This window comes from Idiotropiscis lumnitzeri, chromosome 15 (genome assembly GCF_059441095.1).
Source record: "Idiotropiscis lumnitzeri isolate Australia: NSW breed Sydney's pygmy pipehorse chromosome 15, RoL_Ilum_1.0, whole genome shotgun sequence".
Classification (NCBI taxonomy): Eukaryota; Metazoa; Chordata; class Actinopteri; order Syngnathiformes; family Syngnathidae; genus Idiotropiscis; species Idiotropiscis lumnitzeri.
Genome location: NC_142405.1, coordinates 11247598 through 11268401, shown reverse-complemented (window position 1 = coordinate 11268401; position 20804 = coordinate 11247598). Strand labels below are relative to the sequence as shown.

The following is a 20804-nucleotide window of genomic DNA, read 5'->3' as shown; positions in this document are numbered from 1 at the left end:
AGCAGCTTCATTCAGACATTAAAATGTTGAAATTCAAATGTCCTTTTTCATAACAGAAAGCATGGCAAATACTTTCATTTTTAATGAACAGAAAATTGACAGCATGTTATAAATGGAACAGAAACAATTGTCACCTCGCAATGCATGCTTGGGAGAAAAAGGCAGTACAGTGTGGCAGTTATTTAGTCGTTAGTGTTATTAAACATTTCAGGGAGAAGGCTGATTATAAAAGCTTACTTAAATCCACCTATTCAAGAGAACACGTTTAATGAGACAAGTGTTTCCCAATCCCTGTGCCCTGATGAAATATCCAATTTTGTTTAATTGCTCTAAATATTACTTCAATATAAATGTATTTCTTCTATATGCCAGTAGCATAGTGACAGACAAAACAATTAAATTTTCCACCACTAGATGGCAGAATGTCGTTGGCATTCATACAATTTTTTTTACCAGCGGTGCAACAATTGTAAACTAATCAAATTAATCAATAACGATTATTCAATTATGAAAATAAGAGATGAATTTAAAATGTAGTCAATTTGCGAGTACTGTAAACTGAATCGAGGTCTTTCGTCTATACTGTGTACTTTTTGTGACATTTGTTTGGTTTTATGTCACAAGTTTGTTTTTTTTTTGTCATATATAAAATGTGCCATGGCTCCATAAAGGCTGGGGAAACCTGGCTTTAAATGGCACATACAGGAATAGTTTGAGGCATTAAAGTAATAGTTGCGTCTCCAAAAATCAAAAAGGACAGAAAAACTGTCCCAAGCATTTTTTTTTTTTGCACAAATTGATCATTTAATATTTACCACATCTAGAGAATCTGCTTTGTTTCATTTGCTTCATGTCACACAAATAGTTGTATGTTAAACCTTCAGAAATCATATAAACATCCAGGAACCAGAGTATGTCACTTATTAGAAGTGAGCAAAAAAAATCCAGAATCTTCAAAAGAATCCATCCATTCTGCATACATCTTATCTTCATGAGGGTGGCAGATTGATCTGAAGACAAGAGTATGAGCGTGACAGAAAATGGATGCATAGCTGCACAAAATCGCTCATTTTCCACTTTTTCTACTCTTGGTGGTGTTCACGTCGCTCTTGGTCTTCTGTAAGCGAGAGAAGATCTCCTTAAAGAGCGCTTTGTACTCGGGTGTGTTCTGACTCAGACGTTTGTCGACTTGCTCTACCTGCCTGCTGATGCCCTCCATGGCCTCTGGTGTGGAAGGGGCGTGGGGAGGAGTCGGCGGGGAGCCGTCTAGTGCGGCCGCCGCCCCAAAGGAGGCCACGCTGTACTCCTTCAAGGAGGGGTCCCTGGAGACGGGTCGTGACGTCTGCACCTCGGCGTGGCATAGGCTCTCCTCGTCACGCCGGCACTTTCCCAGGAGCTCCTCGTACTTCTCCAGCAGGGCGTGGTACTGCTCGTCCACCTCGCTCAGGATGGACATGCCTCGTTTGCGCCCTGATTGGCGGCGGCCCGGAGGGTCGCGGACCGTGACGACGTTGAGGGCCGTGTCGCTGCAGCTTTTCCTCACTGGGCCTCCCGGCTCGCCAGTGCCGACTTCACCTCCCGCATCCAGGGCGGCGGTTTCATCCGGCGCGTCCGTCTCGGGGCCGTTGCCGAGCAACGTGTCAATGCCGTCCTGCGTCAGACACGCCTTGGACTTCCTCAGCTGCTGCATCTCTTGGAGCTCGGCCTCCAGCTCGCGAACTCGCAGCTGGCAGCCCTCGGCTCCGAGCAGACGCTGCTCGAGGCGGTCGAACTCGTGCAGCACGGTGGCGCACTCCCGCTCGGCGCCCTCCCTCTTGGAGCGTTCGGCGGCCATGGCCGAACGCAGCGACGTCACGATGTCCTTCAGGCGCTCGTTCTCTGCCTCTGCTGGCTGCCTCTCGGCGAGGTCCACGCTGCCGGGGTTGGCCAAGAGGAAACCATCCTCATACCTTAAGAGGATTTGACACATTTAGGCAACAGAGCAATACTAAGAAACGTGTCATTCTCACTGGTGGGCTGTGAGTAATATTTATGAATATTTGTCCATTTAAATGAAAAAGGTAACAGCAAAAAAAAAAGAGAAAAACTCAATCGCAGATTCCGCATTCACGATCACGTTACTTTGCAGCTTTGTTTTGTACAGGTTTTTAACCCTATTTTGTTCTGCCTCTATAGTTGATTTAGGAGGTAATTCCACTGTTAGCCACTAGATGGCGGCACACTAAGTTTGTAAAAGAGGACGAGTGAAAACAACGTATTTCAAACCGAGCCTAGTTTTTGCTTAAGATAGAAATGAAATCCTCTTTAATCCTGCTTTATACACCAACAGAAAGTGACGGCTGTGGGTTAATTTTTTTCAACATATATATCTAAGTATGATTGATTATCTATTATCTTGGGATGAATGTTTGTCCAGTATGTTTGTTTTGTAGATCTTCTGGTCTCTCTCTCTCGTAGTTTGTTTTGCTAGCTGAGTTTCAGCACATAATCAATTGCTTACTCCAGTCAGGCGAGCGTCCTAACCGGCAAATATTGCCGCCGCGTATGCAAATTATAGACCCATTGCAAGCCTCCCCTTCACATTAATTGTTGAGAAAAGCAGTTTTTAACCAACTCATCAATTTAATAAATTCAAATGTCAGTTCTAGGATCAGAATGTTCAGAATCAGGAGAATTGAGACCGTTGCCTTAAAGGGAAAGTCAACTAAATAAAACAAATTCATTATTTTTGGTCATACTTGCTAAAATTGTTATGACTTGACGGCAGTGCATGGTAAATGATGTTCTGTGGAAGAAAAAAAAATCACCAGTCTCTGGCCCTATTTTGTGCATCCAAGAAAGCACCACGTCTGAAGAAAAATAACCAATCAATATATGTTGCAGGTGGCGCTATTAAACGTGTTTAGCGTAACCTTGGTGAAGTGCAGAGTTCTTTGAGACAAGGAAACGAGTGGACCGTCTTGCGACGCTCCTTCTTCTCCCGGAGGACCCTCAGCTCCTCCACAGTGCGTAGCTCCTCCACCCGACCCGTCAGACTATCCACCTGACTCTGCAAAGTCTCCATTGTGCCCGTCAACCTGCACGTACATGTAAACAAGCACACACATACACACAGAGCGCTTGTTATGTCGCCAATATGCGAGATTTTACTTCTCAGCATACCATACTCGCAGCATTCACAAGGATTTATTGTTACCCACTCGAGGAGCAGATTTAGAAAGGACAAAGGCTCCCTCTGAACTATTTCCGAGCTTGATTCGAAGCCTTGTACACAAGATTTCTCAGGAAGCTTCAGGTGGCTTATCAGTAAGACATGGTGCAAGTTAATGAAGTGATATTTTCCAAAAGGTCACGCCGGCAGGAGGCGCTCACCTATCTATTTTCTGCTGCGAGGCCTTGCTCTCCAGCACCAGCTTCTCGTTGGTGATTTCCAACTCTCTGGCGGTCACGTCCAGCTGCTCGTACACCTTTGCATGCTGCTCGTTCATCTCCCGTAGCATCTCCAGCTGCTTGGACAAGTGCTACGAAAATACACAAAATTGAGACCATGCCTTCTGAGAATTGGGAAACCCGCTTTGTTCTTGTGACTGCGCACATCCTTAGACTAAGAGAAAAAATAAGAGATAAGGGGTAGAATTGGGATAGGCCAAAATGTGTTAGGTGGCATGAAGCGCGTTAGTTTAAAATTAATGTAAAAGTTTAAGTTAAAATCAGCTGCATCACTGTTTAAGATTGAGGGTAGAAAGAATGTGAAAAAGGTTATGCAAAGGTCGTGGGTTCGATTCCGGGTCCGGCCTTCCTGTGTGGAGTATGCATGTTCTCCCCATGCCTGTGCGGGTTTCCTCCAAGTACTCCCGTTTCCTCCCACATTCCAAAAACATGCATGGCAGATTGATTGGACACTCAAAATTGCCCCTAGGTATGAGTGTGAGTGCGGATGGTTGTTTTTCTATGTGTGCCCTGCGATTGGCTGGCAACCAGTTCAGACATGATAGTGGTGTTGGATCATTAAGTCGAGTGTAGCCAACGAAGGCAAATCCACCACGAAGATATCTTACGTGGATATTAGCTATCCAGTCAGTGCTTAGCAGCTAGCTCGTGACTTATGTACCTCTATCTCATGCACTTGCTCCTCATTGTTGATGTACATCTGCTGAAGGGAATCCTCCAGGTCCTTGTTCCGCTCCAACAGGGTTTTGCCGAGCTTCGCTGCCAAGTGTAAATCTGATGGGAGGAGAGGAAGCGGGATAAATATAAACAACGGGGAAATGACAAATCCAGGAGAACGCAATTACGAGCAGATAAAACACACAAAGCTGTGGAGTGCAATTAAGACGTTCTGCCGTCGTTTATACAGCTTATCCGGCGCAGGATCAGGGGGCAAAGGTCGACGACATTGGACGTGGGTGCGAGGTCGCTCTGGACTTACCAGTCGAGATTGATAACAGCAGACTGAATAGTAATTAAAATATCATCAAGACTAAGTGAAGCGTTTAATATCATTTATTTAATTATTTTTTTATGTACTTGTAGCGTTCTTTCAGCGATATAACACTTTGTCAACAGCACAGTGTGCAACGTACCTCAATATTTTCTTTAGCTGACACAAACTCAAAATTGTGAGCATGAAAACACAAAATCTCTCCCAAATCCATTGTTATTTTTCAAAGGGGTCGAAACAAGATGCGACGCATACATGACGTCACTCTCCACAGACTGGAATGTAAAGTTGTGATGTTCAAGAATGTTTCGCTTAATGCCGTAAACGGTTGAAGTTCAACTTTCACTGAGACGATTAACACACACACAAAAAAAATGATATAAAGCGTTACTGGCATCACTGCGCTTTTTCAAATGTGCAAGTAAGTGTGAAGAGAGCTCAACACACTGTGAGACGTGGGCAAGAAAGCGTGAGCGTTGTTGGTACATTAGCAAACATGAGCGCAAATCATATTAGGCTAGAAAATGTGATGAACACATTAACGGTAACAGCTGAAGGCCCGAGTGGCTGAAGCGTTAATGAGCTTGTGAGAGATGGAGCATCCCACTCGTTTGTCAGCTCTATTTCTCACGGCTGCACTATTATGTCATTTCGCACTGCTCTGAAATTATGAGCCGAGTAAGATGACTTGCCATCGCTGTGATGTACTTGTTGTTTTCAACGCTAGATTGCACACAGCTCTAAAAGTGCTAGCTACTACGTTTTCCTTCCAGCTCAGATTTCTGTCTCTGCTGTTATGATGCACTTGATTTTCGGTTCCACTTGTGATGCCAAATAATTCGTTTATTAGCATAATTGTCTGATTCATTTTTAACATATTTTCTCAACAGCAATAAAAAAATAAATGAGCTTGATTAAAAAAATAAAATTAAAAAATTGGCTTTTCTTAATGTCTGTGTAGATTCTCAGTCATGCTAATACACGAAGGTTGGATCAAGGCAACCTGTCCTGGGGCTCCTCTGTTTTCATATGCAAAGCAATATGAAAATGAGTTGCCTGTTTTAGCGGGATTCCAAATGACTAGTTGAATTTTAAAACATTATGTAGGATGGTTGTAAAAGTTATTAAAAATATAGACCAAATACCTAATTTGGCAACACTAGCTTTGCTTTTATACACTAGCTTCTCTGTTTGTAGCTAAGTGTTAGTGGAAGCAGTGCACATGATGGAAAGGCACAGCCTGTGCGCTCTATAAATAAAACTGACTTGACATCTTTTGCTCAGTCTGCGCATATGTCTGACTGATCAAAATGACCTAAAAAAAATCACCAGATAGCAGAGATCATTCCATATGACCAGCAGTCCTGGGGCAAATTCATGCATGACTACAGAATGAAGGTTATGCAAGCTACAGCAAAGCTCTGAAAGTCTGGTCGGTACTGGTTGGTGATGCCTAATCAGATCAAGCAAAGGGGGGCTTAATGATCTTAGACTTTGGTGCAGAAAAATACTGAAGTGGGATGTTTCTGGTGTGCAATGATGAGCCACTAAGCTGATTTGCCTCTCTGGGTCACCAGGTAATCAGGAGCTGGGGTGATGCTGAGGCCAGCACATCCAATGAAAGGCATAGGTGGATTAATTAAACTCACATTTTGCTTGCAATAATACTAGCATGCGGTTTAAAATGCACAGGTTTGAAATACAGCACTGTATTAAGTTGTCTGCTTGCTGGGCGTTTAAACACTACATGATTGTGGAGAAACGGGTTGGATATTTTGAAAGGGGAAATTGCACTGACAAAATGAAAATAATTGGCAGCACAGCAAGAGGGCAGCGTCACTCACGCTTGGATCCAATATGAGACACTTCCAACCCCGCGTCGTGAATCTATAACCCCCGAGAAAAAGCCTCACCTTGCTCCAAGTCATGCTGATCGTACCATGGCTCCTCTTCCTCCGTGACAAACTCCTCCATCGTACCCGCACGGAGCATCGAGGACGCCCAACTTGTTCACCGGTGATCGGCTAATTCGCCCCGCGGCTCCCCCGGAAGTGACAAGCCACCAAAAGCGTGGTGACGTTAACCCCCTCTGAGGACGTAAACGCCTTTGGAACAAAAGAAGAGCGGTGCTATGATGGAGGAAGGCTGGTCAATGAGTTGACATCAGCGGGCCGCGGTGAGGTACGATAGAACAGAAGTGCTTTCTGTGGTGGTACCATCCGCCTTTGATGAGCATCATTCACGTCCGCTCTACAGTGCAGACGAGGCGTTCAAAGGAGCTCGGGAAATGCGACATACAAAGGCCTAAGTATGGGGCAACCTTATTATGTTTAATTACATATATATCAACAATCACATCTTTATCATTACCAGTAATTGAAGTTAGCATATTCCTGTGTTGTAGTCGATTTACAATTTTATTGTGATTATTTTCTTGCTTTATTTGAACTCCGTGTACATCGATGTTGTACATTCTAGGCATAAAATTTGAGCATATATTTAATATTTTTTATATTTAGTTAAGATCCAGCACACTCTGTTCCATCTAGTAATAGTAGTCTTCCGATTAGTACAATCTACTACTGTAGTACATGTACCTCAAGCTGATTTCGAATATCTGCTTCCACAGCTTTCCATAAATGGACTTGATTGTCCTCTATTTAGGTTTGATCCCCCAAAATACTCGGTTAAATACATTGTTACATTATACGTGCGTTTAACACGTTATTATTAATGAATTAATCTAACAAGATATCATATGGTTTCATCACATTCATTATTGAATTCTATCCGTAGCCTTTTACGAGCATTTGAACGCAGCACAACTGGAGGTGACGTCAGCCTTTAGGTGACAGTGCAAACAGCAGCGCCCTACTCACGGATCACTCCCCTTCCACCCCCAATTAAAGACACACAGGATCAATGTCGGTATTTACGGCCCAGCTGAAAAAAAAATCAACTTTATTAATCATCAGAACATCCGCAACCCCAGCTCTCACAAGGGATTTGACCTCATAAAAGACCCCAAGACCCCCCAACACGGACTATTCACATATGTAGTGTACCCTACATTATGTCGGCATCCTCGTGGACGGCAAAATAAGAGTTCCACAGGGGTCCCTGCTGTTCATGTAACAAACACTTGGAGTACTTAATTATCATTGTATACTACTTAAAGGGGAAAGTAAACCACAAAAAATATTTTCAAGAATGTGTTCTATGCAGCCCCATAGGTCAAAACACAGCATTCTGATTAATATTGCATTTGTGGAATATGAATAAAGCAGTAAAATCCAAACATTTATGTCCATTCCAGGGGTGGCAATTTTCCCACTTACTGTCTAAGGAAAGTGACATCACAGTTGCTCAGGGTTCAGATAATGATCAATGATGGCTCAGCTTCAGAAAACAGGTGAGCAGTGATTGGTAATTACTTGAGTAACTGTGATGCAATTCTCTATTAACAGAAAGTGAGAAATTTGCCAGAGATTGCTGAAAACAGGTGGATTTTGCCCCTTAACTCATATTCCACAAACGCAATATTAATCAGAAGGCAATGTTAAGAAAAGTGAAAACACATGGAACATATTGCAAAGAATTTGGGTGGGGTTAACTTCCCTTTTAACAAGTAAACACCAAGGATTTGTGAGGTGGAGATGCTCCACAGGCCTCTTATGGCTCATTTGTAAAATCATTACAAACAAAAGAAAATATAAGACTTAAAAGAATACAGAACATTATTTTCTTTGGATAAACTATTGGTAACACTACCAAAATATTTTAAATGGTCTTCAACAGTCTAATACAGCAGCATTTCAGACACTTTGAGCCAAAACAAGAGCATTGTGTGTTCTTCATATCTTTCATCCATTTGTCCATTGGCGATTCAAGAGTCAATAGTTCCGAAGCAAACATTCGAAGATGAACCTGGTCAGCAAAAGTGTGCGCAGAAGTCGGAGCCCATGTGACCAAAACAAGGCACGAACAAAGAAATCCCCGAAATGATTCCTTTCCTCATGGTCATTGTTGTTTGGGTGCACCTTTACAGTGGTCTGATCTTTTAAGGTCTTTCCAGTCCGCCTCACTCTCGCACCGTTTGACCTCGCAGAAGAACTGCCTGATGAGTGCCTTGGCCTCCGCTTTCACTGAGTGCCAAGAGAGACAAATGAGAGAAAGCAAAAGAAAATTACAACAAAAAAAAGTAGAGGGTCCTTGGTTTACGACATAGTTCCGTTTGAGTGGTGGCAATGCAACCTGAATTTGTAAATGAGTCAAAAAGCACTGTAGTTTATAACTAACCAATGACGATGCAGTATTCATCTGGTGAAAAACAAAGTACGGCAGTAACTGAGCGTTCCACCTGATGACATTATGATGCCGCTGGTGACGTGAGATACAAGTTGTCGTTCGGCCCAGCAACTCACTTCACAACAATCAGCAGTTAGCCAGATACAAGCAACAGATCTTTGAACACATTCACCCTCTGTGAAGAACAACTAACATTTCCAAATTTCTTAATATTTCACCAAGTAATCCGTTCTAGCACCCAATAACCCTGCGTGTGTGTTATACTGCCCCCATGTGGCCAGGTTGCGCACACCACGAGGAACAGCAAAATAGCCTTTAAGCCCAAGCAAACTGTGGCAAAAATTGTTTCTAGGTAACAGGGTGGCATATCTGGCTCAAATTTGAAATCTATTTCGGAAAATAAAATCTAGATAAAATAAATAAATAAAATAAACAGTACAGAGGGAACTTTGAAATGACGTATGTCAGAACCATTGTAAACGAAGGACCTCCTGTGATCACCTTACCTTCTCCCTTTCTAACAGTCCCCCCCTCGGCGATAAGGTGGGACAAATAGCGAGCGAATGACTTGAACAGGTCCTATCAACAAAAATAGAAGGGAAAAAAAAAAACATGATTGTGTTAGCGCAAGGTCCCCTTGGGAATAGTACACTAGCTTGAGACTTGCTTATCTGGCACCTTGCTGGCAAACTTCCCCCGAGTGTAAAACGGGTCCAGGTAGCGGACCACCACGTCAGCCGCCTCTTTCAGCGTCACAGCTGTCGTTGGCTCCTTCTTCATTTTCCCGGCTCTCTGCTGTACGGTGGGGTCTAAAGCGACTCTGTTGTCGCTCTTGTCCACCAGGCGACCTCGCTTTGCTGGAGGAGGCTGCCCTTGTACGGCTTCTTGAGCGCACGCCTGCTTGTGAAAGTATGGTTAGTCAGATATGGCCGTGCATCCTAAAACCTGATGGAGACGTACCTCCTGTGTCACAGCTGCATGGTGGTTTTCTGATGCGTTGTGTCTGAGTGAAAAACAAAACAGCTGCAATTAGATATGCAATTATTATTTCAACTTCTGATTCCCGTGTTTTTTTTAAACAAACAAGCCATGACTTCATCAATATATAAAAAAAATAAAGCCGATAGACTATAGAGTGAAATTGAAATTTTGTTTTTTTAACTAGTTTTGAAAATTGCATTCATTGCAATGTTGATTTAAATTAATGAATTGAAAGTTAATTGTGCAGCTCTATTTAATTTTATAGTGTATTGTAGACGACAATTAGTAACTCATCAACAAACAAATGGTGCAAGAGTGTGTGAGCATGTCTTACTCGCTGATAGACTGTGGATTCAGTTCCGATGTTTGCTGAACAGTCACTCCTTCATCATTGTCTTCATCTATCACTATGACCCCCAATCTGCTCTGTGCTGGCATCACATCCCGAATAACTGTCTCCATAGCGCCACCTTCAGACTCCAGACTGACAGGCGAGTGTTGCTCCTGGCCAATCTCGTCATCTGATATCACAATGCTCGTCTGCAGCGCTTGGCTTTCTTTTAGTGTTTGTGATTTGCCAAAATAGTGAGAAATGCTGTGAGAACTTTTTGCAACTTCCTCCAGCTTCTGCTGCTTCTTGCTCCAGGTTCTGCCTCGCTTAACCGGGCTGCTTAAGGCGGCGGAGGAGGAGGAGGCGGCGGCAGCGTTCGCTCTCGCTCGGATGGATGACGTCACAGCCAGAGGCTGATCTGACCATTTGCCTAGTGGATCCTGTAGAATCCTGCCAACGGAGCCACTAGTTGGTGCTCCCTGAACGGACATCCTCTCTGCCATGGAGCCGCTCAGCAGATGTTTGGCAACCAAAAGGGGGTTGGACGAGCCCCTCTGGCCTGCTCCAACTCTCTTCCGCTTCATCTGGAGGAATGACGAGTAACAAAATCTAAATAAGTGGAAGCCCCACACGTCATCACAAACACACCCATTGTTTCTTTGCACAGTTGCGATTCAACATTTTTGAGGAAAAAAACAAAAACCAAAACGTACTTTTCTTCTGTTTTTAGCTGTAAAATTCTACTTGCTGTTTTTTGCTCAGGCAAACAGAAAAATTATTGAAAAACAGTGACTGCCCTTAAGAGTTTTAAAAAAAGAAAAGAAAAAAAAAAGGGGGCCTGGCTGCCATCCAAAAATATTTAATGTTGATAAAAAGTGAAAACAGGTGAATGCGCAGGAGCCAAATAGTGGGAGTCCGCAGTATTTACAAGCCTTAAATCCTACTTATGTGTTAAAATTTACGACTTTTGAAAAACTGATTTAAGACATTCCAAAGTTGATTCAGGCCTCATTTTTAGATTCAAGGATTCAATGCCTTTTCAGACATGTGCATCCATATTTAACCCTGCAAAGCCACATCACATAAAATACTGCTTTGGCGTCATATCTCTGATGTTTAAAAAAAATCAAAATGGTGAATGCACTGCTTGTGAAGTGCTTACACTTTCTGCTCTTTTGGTATTTCACGGGGAAAGAATGTATGCATTTCGAGGAGGTAAGGCAAATCTGGGTTGCAAATTCAATTAACAGAGACACTTGGCTGCATGTGTATGTACATGCAATGAAAATCATCCGTAATGCATTAATTTTTAGGGGAAATTGTGGATAGTGTTTGTAGTTACGGTTTAAAAGTTAATATCGTAACTCATTAACATATTTTGAGGGGCTGTCAATCAAATTCGTCATCAAGGGGTTCAAGACGGCACCCTCAGTTCCCACCTGTTTTCGGAGTTTGGTCATGTAACATTCGCAAGCTTAGCTGTGAATCGTTGTTACCCATGCAACTGTGAAGTCATTTTTCAGTCGACAGCAAGTGGCTAAATGGCCGCCCCCTGAGATGGATGGATTTTGCAGTTTAATTCATATTCCACAAACGCAATATTAATCAGGATACCATGTAAATTGGCCTGCATAGAAACATTTCGAGTTGACTTCCTCTTTAAAGCCGTGACGTTGCCATTTGAGACCACTTCAGCTTTGTGTCATGTCTCTGATCTGATTTTTTTTCCTACAAAGTTCAACAACTCAATGAACATCCTCTGAGACTGGTGATTCGAAAACTTTTGACAGGAAAAAAAATGCTAAGTGCTATTTGTCTTTTTTTTTTTCCAGCTACACATCCTAATGCGAGTTTCCGATTCCTAACAGTATCATGGGGAGCCAAAACAAAGTAAATCTCTGGTGGAAACTTGGTTCTAATATTTAATATGTGAAGTGCGCCAACTCACTGAGTAGACCTCAGATGCAGATTTGAACCCATGCAGATCCTCAGAAAAGGAAGTAGAAGGAGAGACTTGCTCTTCTTGTTTTTGCATGGTCTCGCAACCGCTGGGGGTCTTCTCCTCTTCTCTTACAGCTGGTGCTTTCTTCAACTCGGACACCTTGATTACAAAACGATGGTAGTGGTCAATCCTGAGACAAAATTTGATTTACTCATCTACACAGAAATGGAAGGGTTAGGCAGAACCTTCTTTAATATGGCCGCTTTGTACAAGTTGGAAGACTTGCTTTTCTTGAACACCTCGAGTTCAATATCCACAGCTAAGGACAGATGATCACTGCAGAAAGAAGAGACAGAATACATTGTCATTATAAAAACATACTTCGGAAAGATTGTTTCGGTCCACACGGTTAACTGTTTGGACATTTCCCCCTACGAATGGAGGAGTGCATATGGAGCGTGACAACTCAGTGTAATTTTGGGTAACTTATTGCAATTTCTTTCTGCACTTGAAGCAGGTTATTTACCTTAGAAAAATGGTACAAACAACGTACAATACTCAAATTACTTCAAAGTATACTCACACACACAAAAATATTTAACACAAAATGCTGGACAAAAAAGCCAAATATTTCATACTAGCAGCCAATGAGGTCCTTGTGCCTTTATCTGAATGAACAAACATTTCCAAAAACAGTTCTATCCCTTTAATTATGGCTGACCTGACCATCACTAATTGAACCCCAACAGAAACATTAACAACAAGCCCGAATTTTACCCAAAATCGTCAACAAATGTTTGCATAAGTATATTCACCGGAATGAGTCGTCTGCCCCCTGGTGGCCATATAATGCCTCTTGCAAGAGTGTCAGGCAGTGCTCTCTGGACTGAAACACAATTTGCAACCATCAATATTGTCAGAATTCTAAACAATAACAAAACCACAAAAAAATGATGCAATTCCGAGTAACATAACTGTTAGATGCACCAAAAAAACTGTTGAAGACTAAAGTCAAATTGTATTTCTCTTTGCCTGCATTTCTAACAAGGTTTACAATTAACATCTCCAAGGTTACACCGTCTCTTTTCACAACTTCCAACACATGAGTCACTGAATTCCAGGAAGTGTGCTAATTAATGCCATAGCTGTGAGGAATGTGTTTGCGCTGTACCTTTACTGGGAGCTTGGGGATCCGCTGACTGCTTGCCTCTTTCAGTGGGCAGTCGGCATCTACAACATAATTACCAGAACGGAACAGTTCGGAATATTGCTCTCAACAACAACAATAATAATAATAATAATAATAATAATAATCACAACAATAATAATTAATTGTCATTTTTATTATTTGATGCATACCCGCAGGAATAAAGTCATCCCTCTCACTGTCATGTCCCTAAAAAAAAAGATGAATGAATGCACATAATGAAATACAAATGACTCACATTACCACTGCCAAATAATGCATTAAATGTGATAATCCAACAGAAAAATCTATTAGAATATGTTAACATTCCAACACGCAGTCATTCTGTATGCTATGAAATGGAACTGACAGTGAACTTCCCCTCAGAGATCGTCAAACGGTCAAACATTCAAATGTCCCTTTCTTAAATGACATGAAGACCTATTTCCGGTGATGTCAAATAGAATCACGATAAACTGCCCCTGATTGAGCAAAATGACTTGACTCTCAACACAATGTATGCGAAGAACCAAAGTTAAACAATCTTCACTTCGAACTTCCATCATTTATGTTTCAACCTTTGAAAGGTCGCCGTGTCTTACACTGGGGAATTGAGTGTCATTTCTTAGTGGGGCAGCTACAGAGTTGCAAACTGTCCGGACCAGCTCTGGTTGCTGAGGAAATTTATTTTTTCTGTATACCACAGCTGGCCTCACTTAAGGGAGCCCAAGATGCCAACAGCTGCTGAACATATGTCAAGAAGCAAAACACATACGCTGGAAACAAAGCCAATTACTGGAAGGGCCCAAATTTGCGTGTGAGCATGGTAAAAAAATTACCTTCCTTAAGTCCATCTGCTTCTTGAAGAGATCAGAGAATTCCCTTTTCCTCTTGGCTTCATCGTCACTAATGCTCTCCCCTATTTCGTCATACCTATGAAGTGCTCAGGGTCAGCAAATCACGCCTCGTAAATGCGGCAAATCAATATCACGAACGTGAACTTGCCTCTCAAAGCCGTAGCCCTTCTTTCCTCCACCATAAAGCTCCTGATCCAAACCAAATGGCTTCTTTGGCTCTTTGTGAACTGCAACGCTCGTGTTGAAAACCGCCTCCAGCTGGGCCCGCACACCTTTCGGGTTGGAACAATAATCGCAAGCACCTGCGCAGTTCGGCGGCTGGTCCCCGAAAAATTTGGAGATGGTGGCGTGGCGGCAACTAAAAGGAAGACAGGCAACATCGTGGCCATGTTAACATAAGTCATCGTCAGACCCCGATTTGAGAGCTTGGAATACATCTACAGTATCTACCTGGCTTTATTTAGAGTGTAGTGTTGCTTTGACAGCTTTGGTGCACCGCAAAAGTCATCATTTAAGTACACAGAGTAGAAAAACTCAAAACGGGACAGTACAGTGTTGAGATGGGTAAATTTGAAACAAGCAGCGAAAAATGTCTGTTGCTATATCAGCCACATTTGTTTTTTAAATGCCGCCTTTGTTTTCTTCCCATTCCACCCAACATTCCATCGCAACGTGGGAGTGACATTTCCCTGTCGCCCAAACAAGTGACAACAGGGAGTTTAGTACTTCCATACTGCTTTGGAGTGGAGTTGCGCTACCTCGTGGGGAAGTTAATGACACCATCCAATGCAAAACAAATGTCAGAAAATCCAATCAAAATTTAAGTTGACAGTTCAAGTACATCAATTGGACCAATAAATGTATTACCGTAATAGAAAGTGCTAACGTCTTTCTTCATTTTTTCCACCTAAAATTCAAAAACTTTTAATAAGGCAAAACGGGCAGCGAGTCTCAGTTACAGTCTGTATTACGTAACCGTCCTCACACCAAGCGCACACACACGCACGCACATAAACAAAGGCGGCGCTGGGAGCCACTTTACAACATGCAAACTACCTTACGGAAAAGGGGGACGCTGCTCACACAGCCATGAGAAGACAGAGAAAGTATTTCCACAAAGGAGGTGGGGGAAGAGGGACGCACGCAAAAAGAGTGTTTTCTACTCCCGCTCGCTTGGACTGAAAAACAACTTACGGCTTTAAGTAATATGATTCTCGCTCACAGCGAACACTAAAGGCGAAGTCAAAGAAGACAAAAGAGAGCACATTGGATTTGTGTTCTGTGTATGTTTCCTTGCAGATTATCATCTGTGCCTGAAAAATTCAATCCAACCATCTCCTAATCTCAGGATGAGGGCTCATCTTATGTTGTGTCTGAGGAACTCTGGATGATGAAGTGCTCGTTCCAGAAACAAAAACAACAGACATCCAGGTAAAACCTTCATGGAGAAAATGCCATGCCGTCAACTTGTCTGCTCACTACCGAGTTGTCAACGCTGAGAGTCAGTCTGGATTTGGCCGAGTGTGTGGAAACAAAGACAAATGCAGGTGAGTGTTTCTGACATTTTTGCAAACTGCAGATAGTTAAAAGCGGGCTTTACACATGCGGACAAAATTGTTGGTAGCCCTCTCTTATTGAAAGAAAATAATAATAGCAGGAAGAGAAAAATAAAAGTAAAAACAAATAAAAATGTAATTAAAATCAATTTTCAGGCATTGCTTTTGGATTGTGGAGCAACAGATAAATAAATAAACTGACAAAACAGACCTGGAATCCACGAACTGTCACTGGTGTTTTCAAACGTCTCAGTAGTGAGTTATGACTATCTAAAATCTATCTCCTCGAGTACATAACGGTGTCAACATTACACATGACCACTTTTTGTTTTAGTGTCGGCTGTAAGCTTTCTTTTGGAGATCCTGCAATGTTGACTTAGTATTTGAATCCCACTGATGTCTATATTTGGTACCGTGGCAGGCCTCATCATGACATGAGGCCTCCAATATAATCACACAGCAAAAGGCACACTTAATGTCATTAGGGTCGCCATCATAATGACAATCATGACTTCGAAATGCTCGGTCATAATTCCAAACTACCCCTTTGTGTTTGTTCCAGCTAGCGCATTGACTTTAGTGTTGGCAATGAACCCCACTCAAGATGCCCGGTCAGATCAACCCTCAGATGTTGTCATCTTGTTTTTGTCAGGCAACGACTGTGGCTACTGCGGAGGTTCAAATGTGAAATCCGGAGAAATGAAATCACAAAGCCGCAAAGATTCTGGTGGAATGTCAGAAGATATCCTCTCTGTTCGCTGACACAAAAACGAAGCATAGCAAGAAAAGGGCATCATCCTTGCGTCATTACTGTGAAACATGCTACATCTGGCATAAGGGTGTCTTGAATCTGTGCATGGTAAAATGAAATCTCAAGACTGTTAACATTTCTCGAGAAAGAAATGTGCCGTCCAGTGTCATAAAGCTTGGAGTCAGTCGTCATTTGGTGGTATCATGAAAAGTGGGTCAAAACTCCTACTTGCTGAGAGATACAGAAGTCTCATTGAAAGTTTAAAAAAAAAAGTGACTGAAAATGCGCAATAAAATATTACGGTGCCATCATAACTGTCTGGGTTTGTTTCATGAATTTGTCTAATTTTTACAGTTTATTTTTGAAATTATTATTATTTATTTTTTGGGCTATTTTTTCTTTCTTTTCCTTTATCCCTGTACCAGACAGTTTAATAACCTGTTTTGCTCTCTCACAACACGCCTCCCACTTTCTCTTTAAAAAAAAACACAACGAAGACAGAGAGGGAAAGTAAACAAACTGGATTCTACGCAAACTATTTTGAAGAACTGCGACAATATATGCTTTGCTTTATGTTGCCTCGTTAGGATGGACCCCAAAGATCAAGCAGTGAATCTTCTAAGCAGGATTTGGGCCAAGCTGCAGAGTTTGCCCAATGCCAACCCAGTCGAGCTAGGGGCTTTCTTCATCCTCTTAACATTCATCCGTGAGTCTCCGCTCCCCGGTGTGAATAAGAATCTGGATTCTTCCCAAGCTGATTGTTTATTTGCTCTCCTGCAGTGGTTGTTGTTGCCATGGCCGTCCTGATCTGCACGACATACTGTTGTTGCTGCTGCTGCTGTTGTCGCAAAGCCAAAAAGGACAGGGCAAACATTTGAAGACATCTAAACTTATACCCTTCCATTTTGTGCGCCACCTATCCTCATTAAGCTCATTCAAACAATGCATCTTACTTAAAAACAGGTTTGCACCAAGGCTGCCAAAACTCACAGGGACAACCTGTGGTGGGAGTGTGGACCATATAAATGAGGCCAGGCCTGCCAGAGGGCTGGCAAAGGCCCATCGCTCTAAAGCAACTGACACCAACAATGATGCCCTGACTCATTGTCAAACACACCTTCTGAAGCCGACTGTCAGGACAATCGACATTCTTTGAATCGGCCATGTTTAACAACATCCCTCCGGGCAGGAGGACAAGACACAACCAAACCATAATTAAACACGTAACCTCATAAAATTGACATAGGTACAAATGTTTTTATACATCTCAGAACACAAAGTGTTTTTTACTGCCTGCCTAAACTTCAATGTAACGACCTGCTGTTGGAAAGCATCCTCAAACCACAACGTTTTGGCCATTAAGTGGTCAAGACTGCCCTCTGCTGGACATTAAAGAAAACGACCCCAGTTAATTTCCAACTAGACCTTGCTTTATGCAGCACGAAATAAATAACCAATGTATAAAGCAAAGTGGTAGCTATTTGCCAAAGACATTTGCTTGAATATACTAGTACAAGTCAATGCTCATCATGTGTGACATCTTCACTTACCTTTCCTGCTCACAAAAACGCACAATGGCATCAAAGTCTGTAATGGCTGTTTTGTCCGATTCCTTTGCATAGTTTCGTTTTTCCTGCAATCAAATGTCACACCAGTGAAATAATGGTAAAATCAACAGAGGCTTTGCTCTTCTTTCATTTTTTTACTGCTATACTAGTTGCTGCTATACTCACCCTTTTACGTGCAACCTCCTGATTGATGAGGAATATTATTTGCTCTTTATCTTTCCGGGAGTAATAAATGCGACATAGGGATGGGAGTCCATCTCTTCCTGCTCGCCCAGATTCTTGGTAGTAGCTGGCCATGGATTTTGCAAGGTTCCAATGGGCAACAAACCTGTGGAAATATTGGAAAGGCCCTGAAGCTATATCGTAGCTTTTGCAAAAAAAAAAAAAGAAGAAAAAAAAACATGCGAACGAACGCATGCACACACACAACCAACAGTTACTGCTTTACCTTACATTAGCCTTGTCTACACCCATTCCAAAACTGATGGTGGCTGCAATAACAGTCACTTTTCCCTGCATCCAGTCACTCTGGGCCTCCGTGCGATCTCCTGTTTTCAGACCTGCACATAAATAAAATTACTAATTAGGACTCACTACTCAATTCCCAGTCCCACAGTGGAAGAAGACTTACCAGCATGATAAGGCTTTGCCGAGACTCCAAGCTTGGTAAGATGGTGGGCTACAGTTTCACAACCTTCCCTGGTCCGACAGTATACAATCCCACAACCCTGTCCGAGAACATCATATAAGTCAGGAGTCTGCGAGACCAAATACCTTACGTTCCAAATTACTGCTCTCCGTTTTGCCCTTAGAAAAAAAACAGATATTGGATGAAAGTTCGACAGCAATTATTCTTCTTATTCTCATAATTATTTTGGCCACAATTCTTTTGTAATGAAAATCCAGTATCAAGGCTATCTTACTTTATGTGCAGCATAGAATAGTAGTAATGGGTAATATCAAGTGCAACTTGCCGGAAACTCTTACTGATAAGAAGACATTTAAATCACATCAAAAATAATATCAAAAGACCCAAGGTCATTTATTAATTTACTCGAGGGGTTAATTGAATTCTGCATTTGTGGGGATGCTTTGGTGAATAGTTCTTGAGCATTTTTTTAAGATGCAACACAGATTTGTGTAAAAATGTAAATTAGAAGAGCCAAAGTACCATTGAGCAAAGCACTGTAACTGTAAATTGTTCAGCCGCACCTGATCACTCCAGTCTATCTCCCTGGTCTGCATCCTGTATGTATGTGTGAACTGGTTCTATGAGTGCATTCATGCTTTATAAACTACGAACCTGTCCATTAGAGCCACTACCAAGAGCCAGCGCCTTCTGAATGAAATCATAGAGGTGAATAAAGGGGTTTGGAAGACGTTCGCTGAAGATGACATCATAATGCAAATTACATCGAAAAACAGGTGTGGTAAAAAACAGCGGCAAATGCAGCTTCAGGGACTGAGCAATGTCCTCTTGGACCTTTTTGGGCGCTGTTGCTGTGAGCGCTACACAGGGAACTCCGGGCAAGAGAGCACGCAATTCACCCAGTTTGAGGTAGTCTGGTCTGAAATCATGACCCCACTGGGAGACACAGTGAGCCTCATCCACTGCCAGGTAGGAAAGCAAGCCCCGGGAGCACAAGTCAGTCAAGTAAGGCTGGAATGATGGTGAAGCGACCATCTCTGGTGTGATGTAGAGTAGCTTGAGCTTTGGGCTTGTACTCTGCAAATCAGCAAGAATCAAACGGCGTTCGCCTACTGCGAGCTTGGAGTTGATGGAGCAAGCAGGGATATTCAGAGATCTCAAGTGGTCCACTTGGTCCTAGAAAAAAACAGACAAAGTGCTAAGTGGCAAATAATCATAGCAGATTTCAAAGTGGATTATGAAGCCAAACTGACCTGGATAAGAGCTATTAGCGGGGAAATAACCAGAGTAATGCCTGGAGCCAGGACAGCAGGCAGTTGATAACAAAGGGACTTTCCTGCTCCAGTGGGCATGCACACAAACACATCTCTGCTACCTAAAGAAAGACACACCTTAACGCTTCTAACAAGAACCTGTCAGAAAGATTTCATATCAATCGTCACACGTAAATGAAAAATGTATTTTCCTTTTTGTTTTGCATGGGGTGAAGTCGAGCGATTAGCAAAGAGATTAATGGACAGCAGCAAATAAGTTAGTGCGCTTCATTCTTAACTTACCTCGGATAACTGCTTTGATAACATTTTCTTGCACTTTAGATCTAAAGCCCCCGAATCCAAAATGGTCATTTAAAGCTTGTTTTAAAGTTATTGTCGTCCCCTCCGCCTCCATTAGCAAACTCTGGCAGCGTCGCACAATTATGACATCACCGCTGTCTCTCGAAATACAGTACTCCTGTTTTAACATAATTTCGAATCGGTGAAGGGTTTAAATTGAATCCTTCTGGTGAATTAGCAGACTTAATAAGAAATAAAAAAAATGTTTGTGGAAACAAATATTTAAATGAGCCAATAGAATTTACTATTATTACAGTTTAAATACGATCTTTTCCAAAATACTGCTGGCAACAGAAATTCAAAAAATGTTTGCCATATAAAACACTCACTGCTATGTTTTATATTAAATTATAGACGTCTTCAAAACTTAAGGAATTTGAAATGTTGATTAAAAGGAAGACCAATTCTTGACCATCCTTACCATTCTAATCAGTCTAATACTGTGTATTAATTGAAGTGATTTTTTTCGGCGTCCAAAATGTTTTTTTACTGCAGAAAAAGATTTCTAACTAGGCTCTCTTGGTCAGTGTTATATATGTTGAATTTACTTTGTGATATAAGTAGGTAAGTGATGTGGTGCCGAATGGCATGATGGTCATTTTCTCAATATTTATATTTGCA

General features: G+C 42.0%; 3 protein-coding genes across 6 annotated transcripts; 1 reads left to right on the top strand and 2 right to left on the bottom strand.

The window, feature by feature from the left end:
- Window positions 1-38: 38 nt before the first annotated feature.
- On the bottom strand, window positions 39-6723 carry cdr2l (cerebellar degeneration-related protein 2-like). 2 transcript variants are annotated; one of them, XM_088316892.1, is made up of 6 exons: window positions 6355-6723; window positions 4112-4224; window positions 3373-3521; window positions 2913-3077; window positions 1199-1949; window positions 39-1117 (listed from the first exon to the last, which is right to left on the bottom strand). In XM_088316892.1, exons 1-6 carry the CDS (start codon window positions 6431-6433, stop codon window positions 1067-1069), a joined length of 1308 nt encoding a protein of 435 aa, XP_088173018.1. In that variant the 5' UTR covers window positions 6434-6723; the 3' UTR covers window positions 39-1066. The 2 variants fall into 2 exon arrangements, with proteins under 2 accessions (XP_088173018.1, XP_088173016.1); XM_088316890.1 differs by having other exon boundaries at window positions 39-1949.
- Window positions 6724-7590: 867 nt separating this feature from the next.
- Window positions 7591-20274, bottom strand: recql5 (RecQ helicase-like 5). The gene is made up of 19 exons (XM_088317362.1): window positions 20127-20274; window positions 19824-19945; window positions 19225-19746; window positions 18553-18649; window positions 18370-18481; window positions 18087-18249; window positions 17904-17986; window positions 14195-14404; window positions 14029-14122; window positions 13363-13399; window positions 13175-13233; window positions 12819-12889; window positions 12249-12339; window positions 12010-12162; window positions 10065-10645; window positions 9710-9752; window positions 9428-9646; window positions 9256-9328; window positions 7591-8586 (listed from the first exon to the last, which is right to left on the bottom strand). The coding sequence occupies exons 1-19, from the start codon at window positions 20236-20238 to the stop codon at window positions 8462-8464; spliced, it is 2967 nt and encodes a 988-aa protein (XP_088173488.1). The 5' UTR covers window positions 20239-20274; the 3' UTR covers window positions 7591-8461.
- Window positions 14912-18439, top strand: LOC148322914 (uncharacterized). 3 transcript variants are annotated; one of them, XM_088317364.1, is made up of 4 exons: window positions 15047-15248; window positions 15346-15593; window positions 16941-17059; window positions 17134-18439. In XM_088317364.1, the coding sequence occupies exons 2-4, from the start codon at window positions 15588-15590 to the stop codon at window positions 17507-17509; spliced, it is 501 nt and encodes a 166-aa protein (XP_088173490.1). In that variant the 5' UTR covers window positions 15047-15248; window positions 15346-15587; the 3' UTR covers window positions 17510-18439. The 3 variants fall into 3 exon arrangements, with proteins under 3 accessions (XP_088173491.1, XP_088173490.1, XP_088173489.1); XM_088317363.1 differs by having other exon boundaries at window positions 15047-15593; XM_088317365.1 differs by lacking the exons at window positions 16941-17059; window positions 17134-18439 and adding an exon at window positions 16165-16634 and having other exon boundaries at window positions 14912-15593.
- Window positions 20275-20804: the final 530 nt, after the last annotated feature.